The sequence below is a fragment of the Sorex fumeus genome, unplaced genomic scaffold (genome assembly GCF_029834395.1).
Source record: "Sorex fumeus unplaced genomic scaffold, SorFum_2.1 ptg000024l, whole genome shotgun sequence".
Classification (NCBI taxonomy): Eukaryota; Metazoa; Chordata; class Mammalia; order Eulipotyphla; family Soricidae; genus Sorex; species Sorex fumeus.
The window spans coordinates 51,248,911-51,271,305 of record NW_026606081.1 but is presented as its reverse complement, the minus strand read 5'-3'; the positions used below and the strand labels follow the sequence as shown (position 1 = coordinate 51,271,305).

At 57.9% G+C, this 22,395-nt stretch overlaps 1 protein-coding gene across 2 annotated transcripts in view; it reads left to right on the top strand.

Moving 5' to 3' along the window:
• XKR6 (XK related 6) overlaps positions 1-19,541 on the top strand; it is a 90,576-nt gene extending 71,035 nt beyond the window's left edge. Inside the window, exons 2-4 of one of the 2 annotated variants that reach the window (XM_056114049.1) lie at positions 11,685-11,881; positions 17,256-17,568; positions 17,686-19,541. In XM_056114049.1, the coding sequence (XP_055970024.1) occupies positions 11,685-11,881; positions 17,256-17,568; positions 17,686-18,220 (1,045 nt within the window). In that variant the 3' untranslated portion in view covers positions 18,221-19,541. Of the gene's footprint in view, positions 1-11,684; positions 11,882-17,255 lie in introns of both variants that reach the window. The other variant, XM_056114048.1, reaches the window with a different exon arrangement.
• The last annotated feature ends 2,854 nt before the right edge of the window (positions 19,542-22,395 follow it).

The following is a 22,395-nucleotide window of genomic DNA, read 5'->3' as shown; positions in this document are numbered from 1 at the left end:
CTCCTGCAGCCTCAGCCACCTTACTTGCCATGAACAAGGAGGAATTTATTTACTGGTTTGGGGGCCACATGTGGCAGTGCCTGGGGCTTCCTCTTGGTTCTTCCCTCAGGGATCACTCTTGGTGGAGCTTGGGGCCTATATAGCGTTGGGAATTAAACCTGGGTCAGCCAGGTGCGAGAAAAGCGCCTTAACCTCTACACTAGCTCTCCAACCCAGGGAACTTGCAAAACAGTCTGGCAGCCCAGGCAGAATGTTTGCCTGTATATTTTGCACACTGGGCAGCCGTAGTATCACAACAATATTTTAGAGCAGATACTGGGCACATAAACAGCTTATCCGGGAGGCAGCTACTGGCCCTGGCACAGCATCACGGCTTTGGTGACTAGAGAAGCAATTCAGGGCCCGTAGAAGGACAGGCTCTTCGGAGCATAGCCCCATACACCAGCTCTTCAGCCGGAATCAGATACTCTCATTGTGAACCTTTGGAAGCTCGTAAAGATTTGAGTCTTAGCCAGACTCTAACACACAGGTAGTATCCAGGATTGCTTCAGAGCAAACTCAGCTTGGCTCACCCTGTGCATCATACCTAATCCTGATGAGGAACCCGAGGAAGAGGATTTATGCTCCTGTTCATTGGCAGAAATAAGCCAGATGCCCAGCGTGATTAGCAGAAGTGCCCACGGTCACTCACCTTGGTAGGGGGCAGGGTGGGGGCCTGCAGTCTGAAATGAGGTGTGCCTGTTATAAAGTGTTTCCTCTTATGCACTGAGTCTTCTGCCCATCAAAAAACAACCCAGTTTCTGTCTTGCTGATGACCACCTTTACATCAGAAAATTTCCTTTTAAGACGTCATAGCCTTACAGTCATGAACTATTAAGATGATGGTCCTTATATCTTTGATGCGAGTTATAGGACATTCACCCATTGGTGTTTGTCTTGTATTTGTGATCCCCTTTTCTTTTTCTTAAGGAGAACTTACTTCTTAAAAAAATCATACTTGTAAATCCTTCTGTTAGTCCTGGACATAGTGCTATTGTATTTGGAAATTCTGTGTAAAAGATGGGACCATAAAAAAAAATTCTCACACTGGTTTCTGACCCTACCATAATTTCATTTTGTATGACATCGAGAGTTTATCTGGTGTCAGTTGGGTAGGTCCCCACTCTTGTCTTACAAGAACACCCAGTGAGCGCCTCCGTCCAGCCCAGGGAATCTGCAAGCATCACTTTGTCAGCCATAATAGCCTAGTGTGATTTCAGACTATTTCTGGCCTTTCTGCTGTTTTCTAGATCTTCCGACGTGTTATATGTCAGGCTTCCCCTCTTCTGCTGATGCTGTAGGTCTGTCATGTTTTAAACCTGTTAGCAATCTCTTCTTCTTACTCCTGTTTTGTTCACTAGTTTCCTAGGTATTCTCATTGATATTGCCGTGGGAGTTTGAGAACCAGCCAACCTACTTAAACACATCCGTTGGTGTATTTATTGGGAGTCACCTTGCACTTAGAGATTAATGGGGAAATTGACTCTCTTTGTGATGTGGAGGATTTCTATCCACAAACATGGAACACTTTCCACTTACTACTTTCAATGCTTCCATCGTCCACACTTTCTGGCATTTATATGCTCATACATCTCTTACCTTTTGTGTCCACTTTTAATTGGTGCTAGCCCTCTACCCAGCAAATGACTGTTTTCATGTAGAAATCTGAGGATTTCTGGTTATTATATATTTAACAATCTACTTGGGGGTATTGTAGTTGATGCTCTGGAGTCTTCCTCTGGAAATAACAATCTTACCTCTTCCCTTCCAGCATTTGTTCTTTCCCTAGGTCTCCTTATGTCAGCTGGTACCCTCAGACCAATGCTAAGAGTCTGTGGCTCCAAGTGGTTTTGGGGTCACATGTAATGTTTCCCAAGCAAGCCTGTCATGGCTGAGTTGAGGTGTGTGGAACATGAGGCATGTTTTATAGTTTAAGATGAGGGCGAGCACAGTTTTAGTTTGAGAATGAGTACTGACTTGTATTAAAATGCCTTTTCCAAACTATGGAGGTAAGCGGGTGCTTTTTCTGTTTTGGCTTGTGTGTTTGGACATTTCTGTTAACTGTTTTCTTCTCACACCCCTGTGTTTGGGGAAGAACCTGGCTCATTTTTCTCGCTGTCATTCTAGGTTCTGTTTTGCAATATTGTAAGAGTTGTGTGATGATACTACTGAGGTTGATCTATAGTTTTGTTTACAGTTTTTAGGGGGATTTCAGTGCCTGAGGGCTGGCCAGCTTGCTCTGCAGCAGGAGGGATTATTTATTTGGGGATGGGAATTTGGAAACCTCCCAGAGGTTTTGGGAAACCACATGGAGTGCTGGGGATCAAACTGGGGCTGGCAGTGTACAAGGGAAGCACCTTGCACCGTGCTCTCTCTCCGACAAGGCAAGTGTCTTAGAAACAAGGGCCTGTAGTCCCCCCGGACTTCTTTCTTGTGGCAGCAAACATCCCTTTCACTATGCTGGCTGTGCTTCTCCCGGAACATCAGAGCAATGAACTGCAGGATGCTTCTTGCTGGGTCCCCACGTGTTCCCTGGTGGCCACTTAGGAAGCTGCGCTGGTCTTTGCATCGAGCTCAGCTGGGTGGGACCCCTTATGTTCCCACCTTGAGTCTCCAGCCCGGAGCTCTTGGACTTGGAGACGTCCGTGCCTCTGTGCTGGTGACCACGGGGACGAGGCTTGTGAGACCCCTGAGGCTTGCTCACATTCTGTGGATTCGATGCCTACATGAGGAACTTGGAGCAGACACACCCTAAGGCCGCAGACTATGGAAGGATTCCTCCCCGGGATCCAACAGCCTGACCTATCCTCAGGCCCAGGCTCCTAGGGGTCACCACACAATGGTGGCACTTTAGACAGGGAGCTCAGCTCAAGCTGCCAGCCCGGGCACTCCTGAGGGTTCAACAGGACCCAGGCTGGCAGCCCCTCATCTGTCCGATGGACACAGTTTCTGTGATGGGGCTGACCTGGCACCAGCTGCTCTCTGCAGCCCCGCACCCCGGGGTACAGCAGATGCCAACCTGCAGCTGACCCCACATGTCCTCCATGCTCCCCCGGGGCTCAGCTGGACCCCAAATCATGTCTTCCAGACATGGGCTCCAGGTATGGGGAGCTGAACCCCACTTTGGGGCTGTACCCCATATGTGTGGGCTGTACTCCGTGTGTGGGGACTGTACTCTGTGAGGGGGGCTATACTCTCTGTGTGGGGGCTATACCTTGTATGTGTGGGCTGTACCATATGTTTAGGGTTTGTACTCTGTGGGGGGACTGTACCCTAAAATGGGGGCAGTACCCCGTGTATGGGAGCTGTACCCCATGTGTGTGGGCAGTACCTCGTAGGGGGGCTATACCCTATGTGTGAGGGCTGTGCCCCGTGTGTGAGGGCTGTACCTTGTGTGTTTGGGGTCTGTACCCGCTGTGCGGAGGCTGTATCCCAGCATGGGGCTGTACCCCAGTGTAGGGGCTGGCCTTATACACGGTTGACCCAGGTTCTGTCCCTGGCACCCCATACGGTACCCTGAGAATCACCTGGAGTGATTCCTGAGTGCAGAGCCAGGAGGAACCCCTGAGCATCACTGAACGTGGTCCCTGCCCCAAAATGCTCAAGTGATAGAACACCCCACTTGCCACTGAGGCAGGCAGTGACCCACTGTCCCCTTGATCACACAAGCTGTTGGATTCACTCGGGACGGAGGGTGTTTGCAGGTATCTAAACCCAGGGCAACTTTTTTAGTGCTCGACAAGAGTTATTGGACAGTGCTCACTTGTTCAGATTGGCAATGCTGGTGCTTTAACGATTATCGATCAGCGTGAACAGTGAGTGCCAATAAATTGCCCAGAGTGTTTCCAAGCCTCTGAAGGGCATTAACTCTGTTTCAGGCAAGACCCTTGCTCCGCAGAGGTCTGCTGTCTGCTGTGCTGTGTGCCGGGCTCCCGCTTCGCCTCCCCGGACCTCCTGCCCTCGGCCTGGTTCCTCTGGCCTCGGGGAAGCCCCTCCCAGCTGCACTACATGTTCCCCTGTGTGGTTTCCTCCCAAGCTGTGTCTCAGGACTGGGACGCCTGGGGTCCCCTCTGCCTTGTCCATTGGGTGCTCGGGCTGACCTCTCTCTCCTCACCTGATTCAGAGTCCCTGGCCCCTTTCCAAGATGGTGTCTGTTGGGGTCCCAGTGGTCAGGCAGGCAGCCCTGGGCTCCCACAGTGCCGCTGAGCCCGATCTTGGGGTAAGGCCAGGGCAGCAGCCAGCTCCCCGCACTCAGGAGTTGGAGCCCCGCATGGCCTGGCCGTGGGGCACCAGGGTGGTGTCCTGGGCTCCAGCCAGTACTGAGGGGGCACTCAGGAGCCCCGGGGAAACTTGGACTTGGGGGTCCAGAAATGTCGCTGCATGCAGACCTGCCACCCTGCTCTCCCCCCACCCCAACCTGGCCCTCATCCTCCCTCTATGAAGCAGTGACAGCAGCTGTGATGTGTGCGGTGCATGTGCTGTGCATGTGCAGTGGTGTGTTGTTTGTGTGGTGCATGTGTGGTGTCGGCAGTGCATATGTGATGTGTGTGGTGTCTGCGGTGCATGTGCAGTGTGTGTGCGGTGTCTGGTGCTTGTGCGGTGTCTGGAGTATGTGGTTCAGGTGCGTGTACATTGCGTGTGTGGCCTGTGTGCATGTGTGGTGTGCGTGGATGTGCGGTGTGGGTGCAGTGCTTGTGCGTGTGCGGTGTGTGTGTGGTGCATGTGTGGTACATGTGAGGTGTGGGTGCGTTTGCAGTGCAGGTGTGTATGTGGTGCACGTGCGTGTGCAGTGCTTGTGCGTGTGCGGTATGTGTGCAGTGCGTGTACATGTATGCTGCATGTGTGTGGTGCGGGTGCGGGTGCAGTGCTCACTTTCCTGTGTCGTGCCAGGAAGAGTTAACTGGAGGACGGTGTCTGACAGCCGTCGTTGCCCGGCAACCCTGCTGGGGAAGGGAGCACCGAGGCTTCCAGACTCCCCACCCCGCCCCCCAGGGAGAAGGCATCGCAGACCCGTTGGTGCCTCCTCCACGCAGCGGGCACTGGGTGGGGGACACAGTGATACACCCCAGGGGGGAGGTGGCCCGGGCTACACTTCTGGGGTGAGCCTGGCCACCCACAGCCACAAGCACGACGACTGTGGAGGCCACAGAGGGGAACAAAGATCGTCAGAGCTACACCCAGTGGGTCGTGCCTTGCTCAGGTCCAGGGCTGCCCCCAGGGCTGCTAGTGTGTGGTGCTCAGGGATGTCCTGCTCACCCATTTACCCCCTCCAGCTGGGGGCACTGCAGCCTGCCCCTTCCAAGAGGAGGGGTGGGACACGGTGGGGTCTCGAAGAAGAGGGCTGGGAAAATCCATGTGAGACACTGGCCGCAGGTTTCACAGGCTCTGGGGGCTGGTCAGGGGAACTGAGTCACATGCAGCCCTGCAGACACCAGCCAAGTCCCTGGAAAAGAGCTTCTGATCATGGCTCCACACCCCCCCACACACACCCCGTGCCCAGTTTATTCTGACGTCAGCCCAGGTGCCTGCCTTGGCAATGAGGACCAGGCCTGGTGGACCCCGGGCCATAATTCTCGAGATGTGGGGGCGCCAAGGTGCTAAGGCTGGCCTTGGTGGCAAGGAACTTCCTGTGGGGGGGGGGGGGACACGTGGCAGGCAGATGTAGGCGGGTCGTGCCCAGGGACCTCTCTCTGGCCCTCTCCCCTGGCAGAGTGAGAGATGAGGCCTGGAGCTGTGTGTACCCAGATGCCCCACGGGAGGACTCATGTACCTCACAGAGCCCAGCTGGACCCAGGCCTAGGGGTTGGGGGTCCCCACTCTGGGTGCGGCCGGAAATGCAGCAAGGCCAGAGCCGCTGGCCGGTCTCACCAGCAAACGGGCCGGGGCCATATGCAACACCCAGCTCAGCCCCTCCTGAGCTCCAGATGACGCCCATACACGGGCCGTCCCCAACAGCCACGGCGCCTCTGAAGTGACTGCGGGCCGGGCAGCCCTCCACGGCCTGGATTGCTCAGCCTCCCCGCCATGTCTGCAGAGCCCTGGGACCCCGCGGAGCTGGGGGGCTCGCCCTGGGATGGAGAGGCAAGAGGCAGCTCAAGATAGGAGCAGCCCGGAGCCCCCTCAGGCTGCGGGCCCCTGCGACTACCCCTTCCCGGGTGGGCACACTGCCCGCGCCACCCCCTGCTACAGAAGCCTGTGGCTCTCTGCACCCCCCCCCCAGCCCCTCCACGTTGTCGCTTCTGATCCCACCATATGTGAGGAGCGAGGGCCCACAGGCGCCGCCTAATCCCGTAATGACATTAGTGCCGGCTCCGCGGGCCAGGCTCCGTGCATATGGTCCCTGCTGGATGCTCTTCCAGGCCACTCGCCCTGGTTCCCATCCAGACGGAGCAGTGAGCCTGGCCACGCCAAGATAATTCTGAGACTCAGGTTAGATAAACTGCAGAGAGAGAGAGAGAGAGAGAGAGAGAGAGAGAGAGAGAGAGAGAGAACTTTAAGGCTTCTAGCCTACGTATGTAAAGGAAACAGGTCCAGAGAGGGCAAGGGGCTGGCTTGTATCACACAGCACACAGCAGGCCCACACATCCCCAGAGTGGCCAGTTACGACTCGAACCCATGTCTGCTCCCTTCCTCTTAAGAAAACAAGTCAGGAATGACGTCAAGAATGAATCGTCTCCAGACAAGTGGTTCGCATTTCACTTGGTGTAGTTGAGGTTCTCGTCTGAACGGGTCCCCGGAGACCCCTGCCCCCTCACAGTGAATTCTGCACCTGGGAGGGATGGGAGCCTGCAGCTCTGGCAGTAGTGCCCACTCCTGCCCACCAGCCCCACTGTGTCTCCCTCGGGCGCTGCTGCCTTAGTCCCTGGGCCTGGGCCACCTCCCCGCCCCGCGCTAGCCAGTGGAGACGTGTGCCTGCAGCCTCTCACACCCTAGGGTGAGCTCTCGGCCCACATGGGCGACCTTCCCCCCAATTGTGGGGCTCCCCGAGGCGGGGAAGATGCCGCCCCGCCCCTTCTCCAGGGGCTCTACAGTAGTAAGGGAAAATGCAGACCCTGCAGTGGCCCTGGGGACCAGAGGTCTGTCCACCCCCAGAGCCAGGGACCCGAAGGAGGGAGCTCTCCTTCCCCTGCCCACACCCAGCAGTCTGCCTGCCCTTTCCTGAGGTGCCCCAGTCCCAGATGCTCCCTTCCGGGCAGCTGCTGAACCCCATTCCCCATCTCCAAGCTGCTGGAAGGGGCCCGAGAGGGTGCCCCCTGCACAGAGACCCCTATCCCTTCTGGAAGGACGGAGGAGGAGCCCGCCGGGAGGCTGGGTGGGTCTTCCCCATGTGCCATGCAGAGTGGCAGAGAAGAGACCATATCCTGGTGCCAGCCCCAGGGAGGGGGGTGGGAGGGTGTCAGTCCGCAGCTGGGGGACCCTTCCCATCCCCTGTGTCATCTCTGGATCTGGGGAGTCGAGGGCCTGGGAGTCCCAGCCCTGGCCGGTCCTCCGCAGGGAAATGCCATTTCATGCCCGCCGTCTCGACGCCAGGCCACGGCTCAGCTGATGTCAGGGGCAGGAGAGAGGAGCTAAAAATAGCTGCTCTGCACCCCCCACGCTCCCACGGCCGTGGCCGCAGCTCAGCCCGCCTGGGGTGGGAGCAGCCAGCCCAGGTCTTCTGGGGCCTGCCAGGCTGTAGAAGGTTCTGGAGCTCACACTCAGGGCTGGGGTCCCTGGGCTGTGTGGGTGGACGCACACTTCATGTGGGCTGGGCGGCTCTGGGGGGTCTGCAGATGGGAGCTGGGCCGCAAGGTTTCTGTATAGCTGGGCAGCGGGGACTCTGGTGCCTGGCCGTGTCCTGGCTCCTGGGATGGGCTGAGACCACCGGGCAGGGGCCGAATGCATGTCCCCTTGGGCTGCATGTCTGCTCTGGCTGGGGGGCAGCTAGCTGGGGGGGAGGTCTGTGCGTTCAGTCATTGGAGGGTCAGAGAGATGGGAGAGAGGAGAGGGTCGCCTTTAACCCGACTGCTCATGAACTGACGCCCGACACCACATTGGGTCTCCTGGGTACCACCAGGAGTGATGCCTGAGCACAGTCAGGGGTCAGCACTGAGCACTGCCAGGTGTGGCGGAGACCCCACGCCCCAATCTGTCATGCTGAGGGTGTGATGCCCGTCTCCGCAGAAACCATCCACGTCACTTGTAAACGTCACCAAGTCGAAGGTTCCCCACAGGTGAGTGGGGTGCAGTAGGGGCCAAGGAGACACCGAGTGTGGGGAAGGGGCCGTGCGGGGCTGCTCAGTCAGTCCAGTGGCCCTTGGCCTCCCAGCTCGCTTTAGCCACAGCTCCTCAGCTGCAGAATGGGCAAATGGGCCCACATGGCGGGCTGCTGACAGGTCCGTGAGCAAAGGGTGGGGGTGCGGAAAACGCGGGGTGCCCCGTAAGATGTATCCTTTCCAAGTGCTGCTGAGACTACTCCAAGACCTGGGGGCTCCAGAGTGCTTCGTGGGACTCTGTGGGACTCTGTGGGAATCTGGGACTCCATGGGACTCTGTGGGACTCTCTGGGGCTCCGTGGGGCTCTGGGACTTTGTAGGACTCTGGGGCTCCGTGGGATTCTGTGGGACTTTGGGGCTCTATGGGACTCTGGGGGACTCTGGGGTTCCGTGGGACTCTGGGGCTTCGTGAGACTCCGTGGGACTCTGTGGGACTCCGGGGCTCCGTGGGACTCTGCTGTTTCTATATTGGGGCCAAGCACGAGACTTGGGGTCTGGGGACATTAGAGCTGTAGCGTGCACCCCCTCTCCCCCAGGATTCCTGGCACATGGCTCTGTCAGGCAGCAAGGGGACAGTGCTCGCACAGAGGTGGGCAGTGCCAGGATGTTGCATGTGTGCAGAGGGCTGGTGGGGCTGCGTCTCAGCTGACCCCACATTGTCCGGAATGGGACTGGCCACCGTGTGTGCACCCAGTGTGGGCACACACAGCGTGGACACGGCTGCCTGTGGCGGCCAGAGATATGGCTGGTGGCTTGAGTGGGTGAAAGCTTCAGGGGGCTCCATAGGTGGCCAGGAGAACATGGGACGGGGTGGCTTTCAATGGCAGCCCTCAGGTCTTTCTGGAAAGATCCAGTGCAGTAGGGGGGGACCCTGCCTAGGGCCACAGGAGGGGGGGAGGCACCCTGGAGATTGGCCCACATAGGGTGCCTGGGCTCCGGGCATGAGGTCCAGGCCCCCAATCTCAGCCAGTGTCCACTTGGCCCAGACCCTGTGGCTCCCCTGCCACCTGCCTGTGACCAGCTGGATGACAGGGGTGTGACGAGGCTGCCTTTGACTCCTGGGAAGAATGTGCCGCCCCTGGGATGCACCCCCACATGCTGGGCTGCCAGTTCTCTCTCTCTTTTTTTTTTTTTAGTGAAACACCATGAGGTACTGTTGTAGACTTACAAATTTTTGTGCTTGGATTTCAATTATACAATGATCAAATACCCATCCCTCCACCAATGTGCATTTTCCACCACCACGGGTCCCAGTATCCCTCCCACCCCCCATCCCACCCTGCCTTTGTTGGGCTGCCAGTTCCGAGTGCTGCATGGAGTCCTGACCATGGGGCCCTGCAGGCCCACAGGGGCCCCTGTTCCAGCCTGGCCCAAACCTCTTTCTAGTGGGAGCTGGGGCCAGAGCCGTCCATTGTGTGACTCTGGGGAAACCTCCCAGCATCTCTGAGCCTCTAAGGGGACTGTGTGCTCATAGGGCCCCTAGCCAGCTGGTCACTAAATGGGGGGCCTGGGGGAGAAGCAGCAGGATGGGCAGGGGGAAGATGGGAGAGTGGCACCCAGGGGTCAGGATGGGCGCTGGGGCAGCAGGGCAGGAGGGAGGAGAGCCAGGGGCTTTCCCGAGCACGAGGGTCAGGCAAAGGAAAGTCTGGGCCACAAGCCCGCCCCTTGCCCGGGCTCAGCAGGGGAAACAGGCATGTTGGTTCACCTCCGGGCCGGTCAGTCTGAGACGGGAGGGCGCTGGATCAGTCGGGGAAGATGGTTTCACGCACAGCGGGGGTCGCGGTGCCCTCCCGTGACTGTGACTGAGGGGTGGCCTGGGGGGGGGAATCCCGCCGCCTCGCTGTGCCCCTCCCTCGACACCCACCCGGCCCGCGAACCCGGGGGCAGGCGCGCGGGGCTGGGGCTTGGGGGGGTGGTCCCTTCTCGGGCAGAATGGCTTTCCAGAACCTGCCAGGCCCGGGGCAGCTGTGCGCAGGGGCGGCTCCTGCGGGCGCGGTGCCGTGGCTCCCGTGGGGGCACCTGCGCCCCGCGCGCCCCCCCCCCCCCCCCCGCGCCCCGCGCGCCCCCCGCTGCCGCAGAGGCCGGAGGCGGCCGGCAGGGATGAGATCACCGCGATCCGCTCGCCGGGGCTCGGGCGCCCTCGCGTGGCCACGGCCGGGCTGCGGGGCTGGGCGGGCGCACCGGCCGGGGCCGGTCGGAGAGGGCCGGAGAGGGCCAGGGGGGCGCACGGGCCGGGGCGGGCCAGGCGGGCCAGGGGGGTGCACGGGCCGGGGCGGGCCAGGCGGGCCAGGCGGGTCAGGCGGGCCAGGGGGGCGCCCGGGCCGGGAAGAGTCGGGGTGGGCCAGGAGGGGCGCACGCAGCCAGGCGGGGCCGAGAGGGGCCGGGGTCGGGGCCCACGCGGCGCTGCTGGGGGACGAAGGAAGGGACCGGCCGGAGCCCTCTGAGGCTCACGGCCTCTGCGTCCTGGCGGCACCCCGTTTCTTCGGGGCTGGGCTCCTGCCGCACCCCGTGACCTGGGCCTTCCTGAGCCCTGGCCATAGGGCACCGGTATAGGGTCACACTTGGCGTTTGTGGGAGTGGGGGGGCGCGCAGGCCGTTCAGGTTTGCCACGGTCACCGAGCCCCACCACAGCCCGCCCAGGCAGGAGAGTCTGTGGCCAGAGAGAGCCCCTGAGCGGGCATCTGTGTGGTCTGGACTCACGTGGGTTTGTCTGGCTTCCTCGCATGGAACTCTGAATTTCAGGGGTCACGTCTGTCCTCTGAGACCCCCGGGTCCAAATCCCCACCGAGCAGGGAAGGCTGGTGCATTCCCCCTGCAGCTCGGCCTGCCCGCACCTGCCCAGTCTCCCTCAGCCCAGTAATTGGCCAGTAGGAGGTCCTTGCCCTTCAAGGCCCGTCCCCTCCACTGAGCAGGCTGGGAGGGGCCTGGGGCCACACCTGGACTGAGGCAGCAGACAGCCGTGGGTCCCCTGTGTGTGCGTGGCAGGTGGTTACCTAGCCATGACCCAGCCCACCATGGCCATGTCGCATGGCCTGGCCAGCTGTCATGGGCACGATTCACTCCCAGCAAAGGGCTCACTTAGCCCGGGGCCCTTCCCGGACCCCATCCTGCAGGGGATACCCCCAATAGACGCATGACTGGGTCAGCTGCCCCTGAGCTCTCGGCAGCCTGCGAGCCTCTAGTCCATGCCCACTGCACCAATGGGCAGAGCGAGGCCAGGAGGGGACAGGTAGTCTCTGGTTTCTTGGACTGTTTCCTGGCCTCAGGAGAAATTTCCAGAACCTGTGCCAGCGGTCCCAGATGTCAGCATGCAGGGGGCCCTGGAGCTGGGGGGATGGTGGACCCGGTGCAGCTTTCCCACCCACACTCTCTTCTGTCCCCCTGCCGGCAGGTATATCCGCACCATGTACCTGGGCATCCAGAGCCAGCGGCAGAAGGAGCACCAGCGACGCTTCTACTGGGCGATGATGTACGAGTACGCGGATGTGAACATGCTGCGCCTCCTGGAGACCTTCCTGGAGAGCGCCCCGCAGCTGGTGCTACAGCTCTGCATCATGGTCCAGAGGAACAGTGCCGAGACGCTGCCCTGTGAGTGCCCGCGCCCGAGTCCCAGCCCGGGGCCAGCACGCGCACCTTGCCCAGTACCCAGGGCCGGCGCGTGCCCCCTGCCCAGTACCCAGGGCCAGCCCGTGAGACCCGGTGACTCAGACCCCAGGGCCTGCACGCGCCTCTTGTCCTGGGCCCAGGGCTAGCCCGTGAGACCTGGTGACTCGGACTCCAGGGCCAGCACAGGCGCCCCCATGTCCCAGGCACAGCCCAGCGCTTGTAGCCGCATGCCTGGGCCCCGTGTCCTGCACCTCCCGCGTCACACCAGTTTCTTGGGTTTCTCCCCACCGTGAGGGCACCCAGCACCTGCCTGCACAGACCTACTTGTCCTATCGCAGAGCAGGGCTGGGGTTTCAGGCATCCCCAGCAATCGAGCTAGGGGAAGTGGCTGTCCCTGCACCTCTCTGTTGAGTCTCTGCTCACACACTCTGGCCCGGCTCCTGGCAAGGGAGGGAGGGGGACAATTTGCCCCAGTGCTCTGGTCCATAAACGCTGGCTGAGGAAACAGGGCAAAGCATCCCTGTTCTGCAGGTGGGGGGGGCTGGGGGTGGGCAGGCTCTGCCCAGCGCTTCGAGGCCATTGGGGGCATGCTCGGGTGCTCAGCAGGACATGTGGGCGCCGCGACCCCACTTTGCTGGCCAGAGGTTCCCCGAGGACCCCTCCACTGCCAGGGGCCTGGAGCTCCCGTCCCACTGATGAGGCGCACAAACCGAAGGACGTGGAGGGGACAGGGTGGAGGGTGATAAGAGCCCCCCACGGCAGACAGGTTGGCCCTGGAGGTCATGGCCTGGCTTCCCCACGACACCCACTCAGTGTCAGAGCAAGCAACAGGATCTGGGGCCCCCCGCGCTAGCAAGGCTGCAAGGCTGAGCATTTTGGCAGAAAGTGCTGTGTGGCATGGTCTGAAGAGTGGCACTGGGGCATAAGCCCCCAGAAACACAGGGCTGTGGGGGAGCGGGGCCACGTTGCCTAGCAACAGGACGTCTAAGGAGCAGGTGTTGGGCGAGCATGGTGCGTGGTGTCATGAGGCATCACAGGGTGTCACGGGACACTGCGGGACATCCTAGGACATCACGGGGCATCATGGGGAATCATGGAACATCAGGGGGCATCATGGCACTGCCGGCAATGCCCCAGCTGCTGGGACCATGTCTGAGTGTGTCTGCGCGTGTTGGGAGCATTAGTGCTAGCAGTCGTGGGTTGGAACCTGGTTCCACAGCATGTAAGCATGCATCGGGGAGTGAACTGAAAGACTAGTTTGGGGCCACTTCTAACTCCAGCACCCAGGAACCTGGGCTGTGAGCCAGTGAGTTGTAGTGGTTCCCCTGGGTTAAGAATGTTTTGAAGACGTAGAGTATTACAAATGTACAGAGAGTATGTATTGAGTGTATAGTGAGGACGTAGAGTATTAGCAAATGTATAGAGTATTATTGAGTGTGTATAGGGAGTACTAGAGAGGATGGAGAGTAGTGTTGAATAGAGAAAGACTGTTGCTCAGAGTACTGAGTACCGATAGAGTGTGTGTAGATAGTATTATTGAGTGTGTACAGAGTACGGATGACAAGCAGAGGGTACTATGGAGTGTGTATGTACAATATTACTGAGAGTATTGCTGAGTATACAGAGTATTACTGAGTATAGTGAGAGTATTGTTGAGTGTAGAATTTTATTGAATATATAGAGAATATGTATTGAGTTGTATAGATAGTATTAATAAAGTTGAGAGTATTGTGAACAGAGAGTATGTATTGAGTATATAAGCAGTGTATTGACTGTGTATACAGTACTGTTGAGTGTATAGTACATATATTGAGTATATATAAAGTATATATTATGTATTGTGCATAGAGAATACATATTGAGCGTGTAGAGTATTGTGTACAGTGTATATTGAGCATACACTATGTACTGCTACAGAGAGTATATTTTGAGTATGTATACAATGCTACTGTGTGTAGAGTATGATTGTGTACAGTGTGTATATTGAGGATACAGAGAGTGTGAGTAAAGATTACGGAGTCTGTATGGTGTGTGTATAGAGTGTGTATGGGGTGTGTATAGAGTATGTATGGAGTGTATTGAGTATTATAGGTTATGTATAGAGTATGTATGGCATGTGCATAGAGTACAGATAGAGTGTATAGAGTGTGTATGGAGTGTATATAGAGTATGTATAGAGTGTATGGAGTGAATAGAGTGTATAGAGTGTGTATGGGGTGTATAGTGTGTATGGAGTGTATAGAGTGTATGGAGTATATGGAGTGTGCAAGGAGTGTATAGGGTGTATAGAGTTTATAAAGTGTGTTGAATGTATAGAGTGTGTATGGAGTGTATAGTGTGAATGGAGTGTATAGAGTGTGTTGGAGTATATGGAGTGTGTGCGGAGTGTATAGAGTGGGGTGTATAGTGTATATAGAGTGTATGGGGTGTATAGTGTGTATAGAGTGTATAGAGTGTGTGTGGAGTGTATAGAGTGTGTGGAGTGTATGGAATGTGTGTGGAGTGTATATGGAGTGTATTGTGTATCCCGAGTACCTCTGAGTGTGTGGAGTGTTACTGGTGTACGGAAGGTAGTATGAGATTCCAGGGATATCTGGAGTGGAACTAGAGTGGCTGTTTAGTATGTGTCTGTGCTTGGAGCTGCTGATAATACACCTGCTCCCCAGGCCCTGGCCACTCTGTTGCGTACTAGAGAAGCCGGAGAGTGGGGTCGAGGTGAATGTCCACAACGGACATGGACCGCCAAGTGCCACAGCTTTCTCGAGGGGCCTCTTTCGTCCCTCTGCGGTCACTCCTCAGCCTCTCTCTGTCTTCACATCTCAGGGTGCTGTGCCCTGAGATGTGTGCTTCTCATGCAGCACTCTTAGCGTGGAAACACCTGTTACCTGTCATCCTGGACTGCAGGGGGGAGTGCCCAGCCCGCAGAGTCTCGGTTGGCCTCAGTCCTGTCCAGATTACCCACCCCCCCTTTGTCTCCTGATGAAAGCAACTTACTGGAACTTTCCATGGCTGTGGCCATCCCCTTGCACTGGCCTCTGTGAGCCTCACAGACGGCCAGCCGCACAGCTGACATCTGTTCTGAAATCAACTAAAGTTTGCTTCATCCACTGGCTGGGGACCACTGTCCGTGTGTGAGAAGGAGGCGGCCGGCTGGCCCCGGCCTTCCTTGTGTCCTTCCTGTGCAGGATTTGACCTTGCAGTGGGCAGGGCTGGTGCCATTCCCTGGTTGCTTCGCCTCAGAGGGGAGGTAGTCCAGCCCAGGTTCTCTCCTCGCAGACACCCCAAGGTCCCACCGCCCTGCCATATCCTCTGGGTCATGCCCTGCTCAGGGAGAAATCCAGGCCCCAGCTCTGCAGTCAGACCACAGGTTTGCAGCCAGGCTTGGGGCCGTGGAGGGGGAGGGGAGGCGGCACCTGGGTAGGGTTAGACCCAGCTGGCAGTGCTCAGGGCTGACTCCAGGCGGGTCCCTCAGGGCCCGGGAGAAGGCCACCCTTGTCTTGGGGTATGGGAGCCACCCTGCAGGGCCTCTCAGGCCAGCTCGAGATCTGCCAGTTGGGTGGTGGTTGTTGGGCCAGAGGAAATGGTGGGGATGATGATTCATTTTAGGGGTCTGTGATTTGGAATGAGGGGATGGTGCCTGTCCCAGCCACTGAGCCAAGTTCCGTGGCTGTCCCTTGGCTTTGCATGGAAGAGGGTCCACACCAATTGCTGCCCTGGGGTGCGTGCAGCGGGGTACGGAGAAACAAAAGAGAGCCAAAGAGAGCATCAGAAAGGCACCCAGGGCCTGGCGGGGGCTCTCAGCTCTGCAGTCCCAGGCCCAGGCGTTGTGGAGCCACGTGTCCATCTGAATGTGGAGGGACCTGGTGGGGTTCCAGCTCTCAGCGTGGTGGTCTGGGATGGACCGACCACACAGCTGCTCTGAGTCTTCAGGGCAGGAAGGGATGGTGGGTATCGGATGTGGGTGCCTGAGAGGGCGGTGCTCCGAGGGGTGCAGGCTGTCTGCACCCTGGGGTCTGGGCGCCGCCGTGAGGGGACTTTGGGGCCTACAGAAAGGTGTGAGCTGGAAGTGGCCGGGCCGTGTAAGCGCCAGGCAAGCCCTTCACAGGAGCCCGCGGTTTCCTCTGAGCCGCGTGGCTGAGCACGGCTCCAGCTGGCACGCCCCAGCCACACGGACGCTCTCCCGGCTGTATTACAGTGTGCTCCTGGGCTGCTGGTGCAGCTTCTGTCCTGAGATTCAGCCCCTCTGGCCCCGGCCACCGCACAGAGCACGCTTCTGCATGGGACAGCTGCCGCCCTCATGCTGCGTGTCTGGGAAGCCGCGTGCCAGGACAGCCTTCGCCAGGCGCTCGCTTTTTTGTTATTGTTGCAGGGTGCTTGGGGGCCTCTGGTGGCAAGACTGGCCAGCTGTGTGGGCCCAACGGCTCAGGGCTGGGGACAGAGGTCATAAGGCTGGCACTTCAGCCCGAGGCACGGCGGCCCGACTTGAGCCAATGGGCTAGGAACCAGATTGGGGACAGGAGCGGATTCACTGGGAGCTTCCAACAGACCAGCAAGAGCTGAGGGCCAGAGCGCAGCTCCCGTGCAGTTTCCTGGACACTCCCCAGTGTCCCCCGGGGCATCCGCACAGGTCGAAGGCCCATGTCTGAACCCACGTGGGGCCTCAGTCATTCCCGGTGGGGAGGCCGACCCAGAATCAGTGGAAGGTCTGAGAGTTTTGTGCTCTCCATGCAGTGCTCAGTGACTGGCCACACAGGACCAGTGGCCAGCATGCAGCCGCACCCCTGACAGGCTCCGGGGGCAAAAGGAAGACGCGCCCAGCACAACCTGCTCCTGCTTCTCCATCTCCTCCTGAGGTGCCCCCTGAGAAGCACAGCTCCCAGGAGACCCTGGCCCACCCCGGTCCCAACTTGGGGGCCCGATGCTGCACCAGCCGACTTGGCGGTGGTAGCCCGCCCCCCAAGGAGAGCCAGTGTAGCCGTGGACAGCGGCCACCAGGCCCTGCTCAGCTCCCTCCCGTCACCAGCAGGCGCTGGCTGCAAAGCCATGCCCTCGTGCCCAGAGTGTGGCCGGTTCCTGCTCTGCATCACATGTTCTCCAGAGCCCAAAGCACCCCACGGACACCACACTTGGTGGCCAGGAAAGACCATTGGTCTCTGTCCCTGAGGCCTCCAGCACCATCTTGACCAGAGACAGGAGGGAAGGGCTGGAGTGAGGCGGTGGCCTGGCCGTGTTTGCGGGCCGTTCCCTGGGTGCCCCTTTCCCGTCTCCCAGAATGCGGGGTCGGAGCAGGTGGTCCGTGTCGGGCCGGGGCCTGGGCGCACGGCAGCGCCTGACGGTGTGGCTGTGTCTCCGGCAGGTGTATCCTCTGTGACCTCCCTGATGTCCCTGGCGTGGGTGCTAGCGTCCTACCACAAGCTGCTGCGGGACTCCCGGGATGACAAGAAGAGCATGAGCTACCGGGGCGCCCTGGTGCAGCTCTTCTGGCGCCTCTTCACCATCTCCTCCCGGGTCATCTCCTTCGCCCTCTTCGCCTCCATCTTCCAGCTGTACTTCGGCATCTTCGTGGTGGTGCACTGGTGCGCCATGGCCTTCTGGATCATCCACGGCGGCACGGACTTCTGCATGTCCAAGTGGGAGGAGGTGCTCTTCAACATGGTGGTAGGGATCGTGTACGTTTTCTGCTGGTTTAACGTCAAGGAAGGGCGGACTCGATACCGAATGTTCGCCTACTACACCATAGTCTTGACCGAGAACGCGGCCTTGACGCTCCTTTGGTATTTTTACAGAAACCCGGAGACCACGGACTCCTTCGCGGTGCCGGCCCTGTGCTGTGTCTTTGTTAGCTTTGTGGCTGGGATGGCGCTGATGCTCTTATATTACGGCGTGCTGCATCCCATGGGGCCGCGGGCTAAGATCTTTGCCAGCTCCTGTTGTGCCGAGCTGCTCTGGGGCATCCCTCTGCCCCCTGATGTTGAGCCCATGGCGCCCCAGACCCCTGGGTACCGGGGGGCCCAGGTGACGCCCACCAGAGCCGTCACGGAACAACAGGAGGATGTCACGGCTGACACTTGCTTGCCCGTGTTCCAAGTGAGGCCCACGGAGCCCTCGACCCCGTCGGGGCGCCCTTACCACCCGGAAGGCCCCCTCATTAAGATTGACATGCCCAGAAAGAGGTACCCGGCCTGGGATGCCCACTTTGTAGACAGGCGGCTGAGAAGGACCATTAACATCCTGCAGTACGTGACGCCCACGGCGGTTGGCATCCGCTACCGGGACGGCCCGCTCCTCTACGAGCTGCTGCAGTACGAGTCCTCGCTCTGAGCCGCTGCCCGGGCCCCCTGGGGCGTCAGGTGCAGTCCGCGCTCTGAGCCCCAGGCCCCCGGGCCACAGGGGACGGCAGGTGTGGGTCAAGGTAGACGCCGCTTGCAAGAAATATAACCTCCCCTCCCCCCCACCCCCAGTCCACAGACTACCACCATCACCATCACCACCCACAGAAACGAAAGCAAAACAGAAAATTATCAGTCACCACCCCTTCAGATAAGCTTTCTTTCCAGTCACTGTATGTATACAAAGATATTCTCTATGTTTTGTAAGTGAGAACAAAAAGAAAATCTTCCTTTTGTTTTTTTACACACAAGAAGCAGTATTGACAAATCCCACAGTAGGTTCCTAGCGTGGAGAAGGAGGGGCAATCTCCACTCCAAAAGTAAAAACAACAACCAAGTTTTATACCTTACGCCCAGTGTAGACCATTCACGGGATTGGTGCTGATCGAAAGAACAAAAAACAAAACAAAACCTTCAACTGCCTTATGCCTGTAGGTGCTGAGTTTCATTACGTACTGTCAGGTTTTCTCATGCAAAATTCTTCTCCAGGACTTTTGCACCTGGAGAGGGAAAATCAAACTATCAAATGAAACAAATCGAAAGATGAAACAAAAACCAACCAACAAATAAAACGCAAAGCGTTATTTGATTGGTTTTATTATTACTACTATTATTTTTGGGTTTTTGGATTTTGTTTTTTGTTTTTTCCTATTTGATGATTTGTCTTGAGGAAAAAAAAATTACCAAAAGCAGAGGCATAGAAACCTCTCTCCCTTTTCGGCTGTTCTCTCCCCTCTCCTGGCCCCCACCCGCAACTTAGCAGCACCTTCCAGGAGCCAGTGAGCCTTTGGAAACTCAACTGGCTGGGCCAGCTTCTGGAAGGCTGACTGTGTGCCAGGATCAAATGCCCTAATAAGAATCACATTTGTTCCTTGGCAAGAAAAAAAAAAGTGCAAAACAGAACAATACAAAAAGCTGCCCTCCCAATTGGCTAAGAATAGGCAATTCTAAAGCAAATTAAGGGAGACTTCGACATTTGTCATCGCAGAGAGTCAGTAATAATAAAACTCAGCATAGTAGCGAGAGAGTCGCCACCAGGCTGGAGGCGGGACGCCGTCTGCCCCGTCGCTGAGGGCCGTGAAGGCGCACGTGGAAGGCCTCTTCTCTTTCCATTAGGTGGGAAGCCTTAAACTGAGCTGGAAAGAATTCTTCATTTTTTCATTTGTGCTTTTTAAAAATATTCACACAAAGAGGAAAATTAGGATATACACACACGTCAATTCTGATTTAAGTGTATATATATATATACACACATATATGTGTGTGTGTGTGTGTATATATATATATACACACACACATATGTATATGAAACCGCAAACCCGCCCGATCGTGATAACTGACCCATTTCAAAGACTGGTGCTCCTGTCTTTCACCATCGTGGTTGGCTGACAGTCATTCAGCTCACTTGGTGCATCTGGGTTGAGTGGGAAATCGTGTGTGCGTATGTGTGTGTGTGTGTGTGTGTGTCCGTGTGTGTGCAGGTGTGTGTGTGTGTGTGTGTGCGCACGTGTGTCTGCTGCAGAGTCTTGCCAGCAGCCTCCAAGACCGCTGCTGGACTGGCTCCGGCCACGGCGGCTGTGCGGTGCGGGGAGGGGCGCGCGGGGGGTGGTGCTTGGACTTGAACCCCTGCCCGGATGGGGGGCCAGCGGGCCACCCACCAGCCGCAGCTCTGGCCCTTCCAGGCCTGTCATCCTGGCGAAGGTGCGATTCCACCCTTTTTTCTCACGGTCTCAGTGGAATTCGGGGCCTTGTCACTCGTCTTCCCAGCATCCCTTCAGTGTTCTTTTCTCCCAAGCCTCGTTCTTCTCGGGACCATCTCTGTCTCGGACATTGTTGCTGCCCCATCGTCATCTCTGTACTTGGGCACACACACAAGCAAAAAAAAAACAAAAAAAAAAAAACAAAAAAAAAAAGAAAAAAAGAAAAACGGAAAAGAAAAAAAAAGATATATATACAAGTATATCTCTATACACACACACAATCTTTTTGCTGAAATACGGTCAGTCCTTGTGGTGTGTACGTGCGTTTCTTTTTCTCCTTAATTCCAGATGTAACTATTTCCGGTGCAAGCCCTCACTTTGGACTCTTTCTCAGAGCCCAGTTCAAACACTGGGCACTTTTGTTTGTTTTCTTCATGTTTGTGGGGTTTTCCTTTTCTTTTTCTTTTAAAGTATTATTCAGAGAGGCTCCTCCTGCCCTTCTGCTTATCTAACGCTGTAAAAACTAACAGAAAAAAAAAAAAAGGAAAGAGAAGAATCCGTTGGAAAGTTTGGGTTGCAAAACTGACCCCTCTTCCCCCCGGCTTCCCTTATTCAAACTCCCCCCCCTGCACCTCCCACCCCTGCGCCCTAGCTCCAGGAGGGGGGGCCGAGTGCCCACCCTGTGTCTGGGGGGTGGGGGTCCGAGCACTCCCAACGCCAGTCTGCCACCAAGGCTGCACACGGGTCCCTAGGGTCCCCAGGCTGCTGTGGAGAGTTCCTGCCACTGTGCTGCCCTTTTATGGTATAGCTCTGCTGCTCTGCTGAGGCTGGGATGTGAGGCCATCGGTGGGAGCAGGGGTGGGGGGCTGCCTAGCCTGGCTGAGTCCCTGTGCTCATCCTCTAACTCCCGTCCCCTGTACCTGGAGGTGTCCCCAGGTCCCTGAGGCCACTGGTGGTCACTTCTGAACCATGCGTCCTTCCTCCTCTCCCTTCTGGGCCAGCCACCTCGGCCTCCCCCTGCCTCTCAGGGCTCCTGGCTCTGTGTTCTGACTAGGTGTCCGCGTGTGCGCATCCAGGACAGGGGTCTGGCAGGGCTGCCTGGGGCTGAGGTGTGAGGCCAGCATGGGTGGGGACACTCAGGCAGCCGAATCGAGGGCCTTCCCCAGGACACCCCCAGGCTGGCTAGTTCTGCAAAGGGCCAGAGAAGGAGAAAGATGCCAGGAGAGGAGGTGTGGGTGGGCAGGAGCTGAGAATTTCAACTTCACAGGTGAGGGCTGCCTCTGGAGGGCCCCTGCTTCCAGGAAACCCCTGTCCACCCCTTCCCACCACCTCCCTGTCCCTTTGTGTCCCCACAGTGTCCCTGCCTGTGACGGGGCTGCCTGGACCTCCATGTGGGCTTCTCCAGTCTGGGCAGGACTGATCCCACAGAGACAGGACTTGGCGATCCTCCTCTGCTGTTGCCCAGAGCCCCCAAGAATCCCCCTGTCGGGGTAACCAGGTGCCAACCTGCCCAGTCCGGTCCCCCATGCCAATACCGCAGTGAGTGTTTAAAAAGGTCCATGCCCCTTCTGACCCAGGATGCCCCCATGAAAAAGAACTGTCCAGTATCAGTGTGGTCAGGAATGAAAATGGGCTCTCGTGCCCTCGCCAGCTTTAGTGCCCCAGAATGTGCCCCCCCCCCGCCTGGATTCACCTCCCCACTCGGCCTGTCTGAGATGGTCTCCACCAGGCACGGCCCCAGTGCCTCCTTGGGCCATGCCCTGAGGGCCAGCATCAGATGCCCCCTCTCTGTAGGAACCCCCAGGCTCACGGTCCCCGGCAGGTGTCAGCCTCTTGCACACCCAGCTATGGTTGGGGCTCCTGGACCCACACTCTTCTGCCCCCCGCCATGTTCTGTGAGCCTGGGAGAGGATGGCCCTGGGGGGATGGCCAGTTGGCTGGGTGTTCCGCTAACACCTTTTCCCCACTCTCCCTCCCTCACTCCCACCCTCCGGCCAGCGGCCAGCGGATCCAAGAGAGGCTGCTGCCAGGATCTAGGTTGATATTTGGGGCTGCTCCCTGCTGCCCGTGTACCCCCAACAGGGGGCGCTCTCCCCCACCCCGCCTAACCATACTGCCTCTGTTCACAGAGTGGACCCTGAAGGTCCCCCAAGCCTGCATTCCCCAGGCCACCCTCTTCCTGTCTCCCACAGAGGGCTGTGGTGGCCACTGTACTCTCTCAGCATGTGGGATGGTGTCTGTGGGGCAGGAGAAAGAGTCAGCTTCCCGCCAGCACTCATATACCTTTGTGAAGGATCTTGGTATATGTGCGTGCATGCGTGTGTGCACATGTGCGGGTGTGTGTGCATATGTGTACACGTGTGTTTGCATGCCTGTGGGTGCATATGTGTGCTCATGTGTTTGGGTA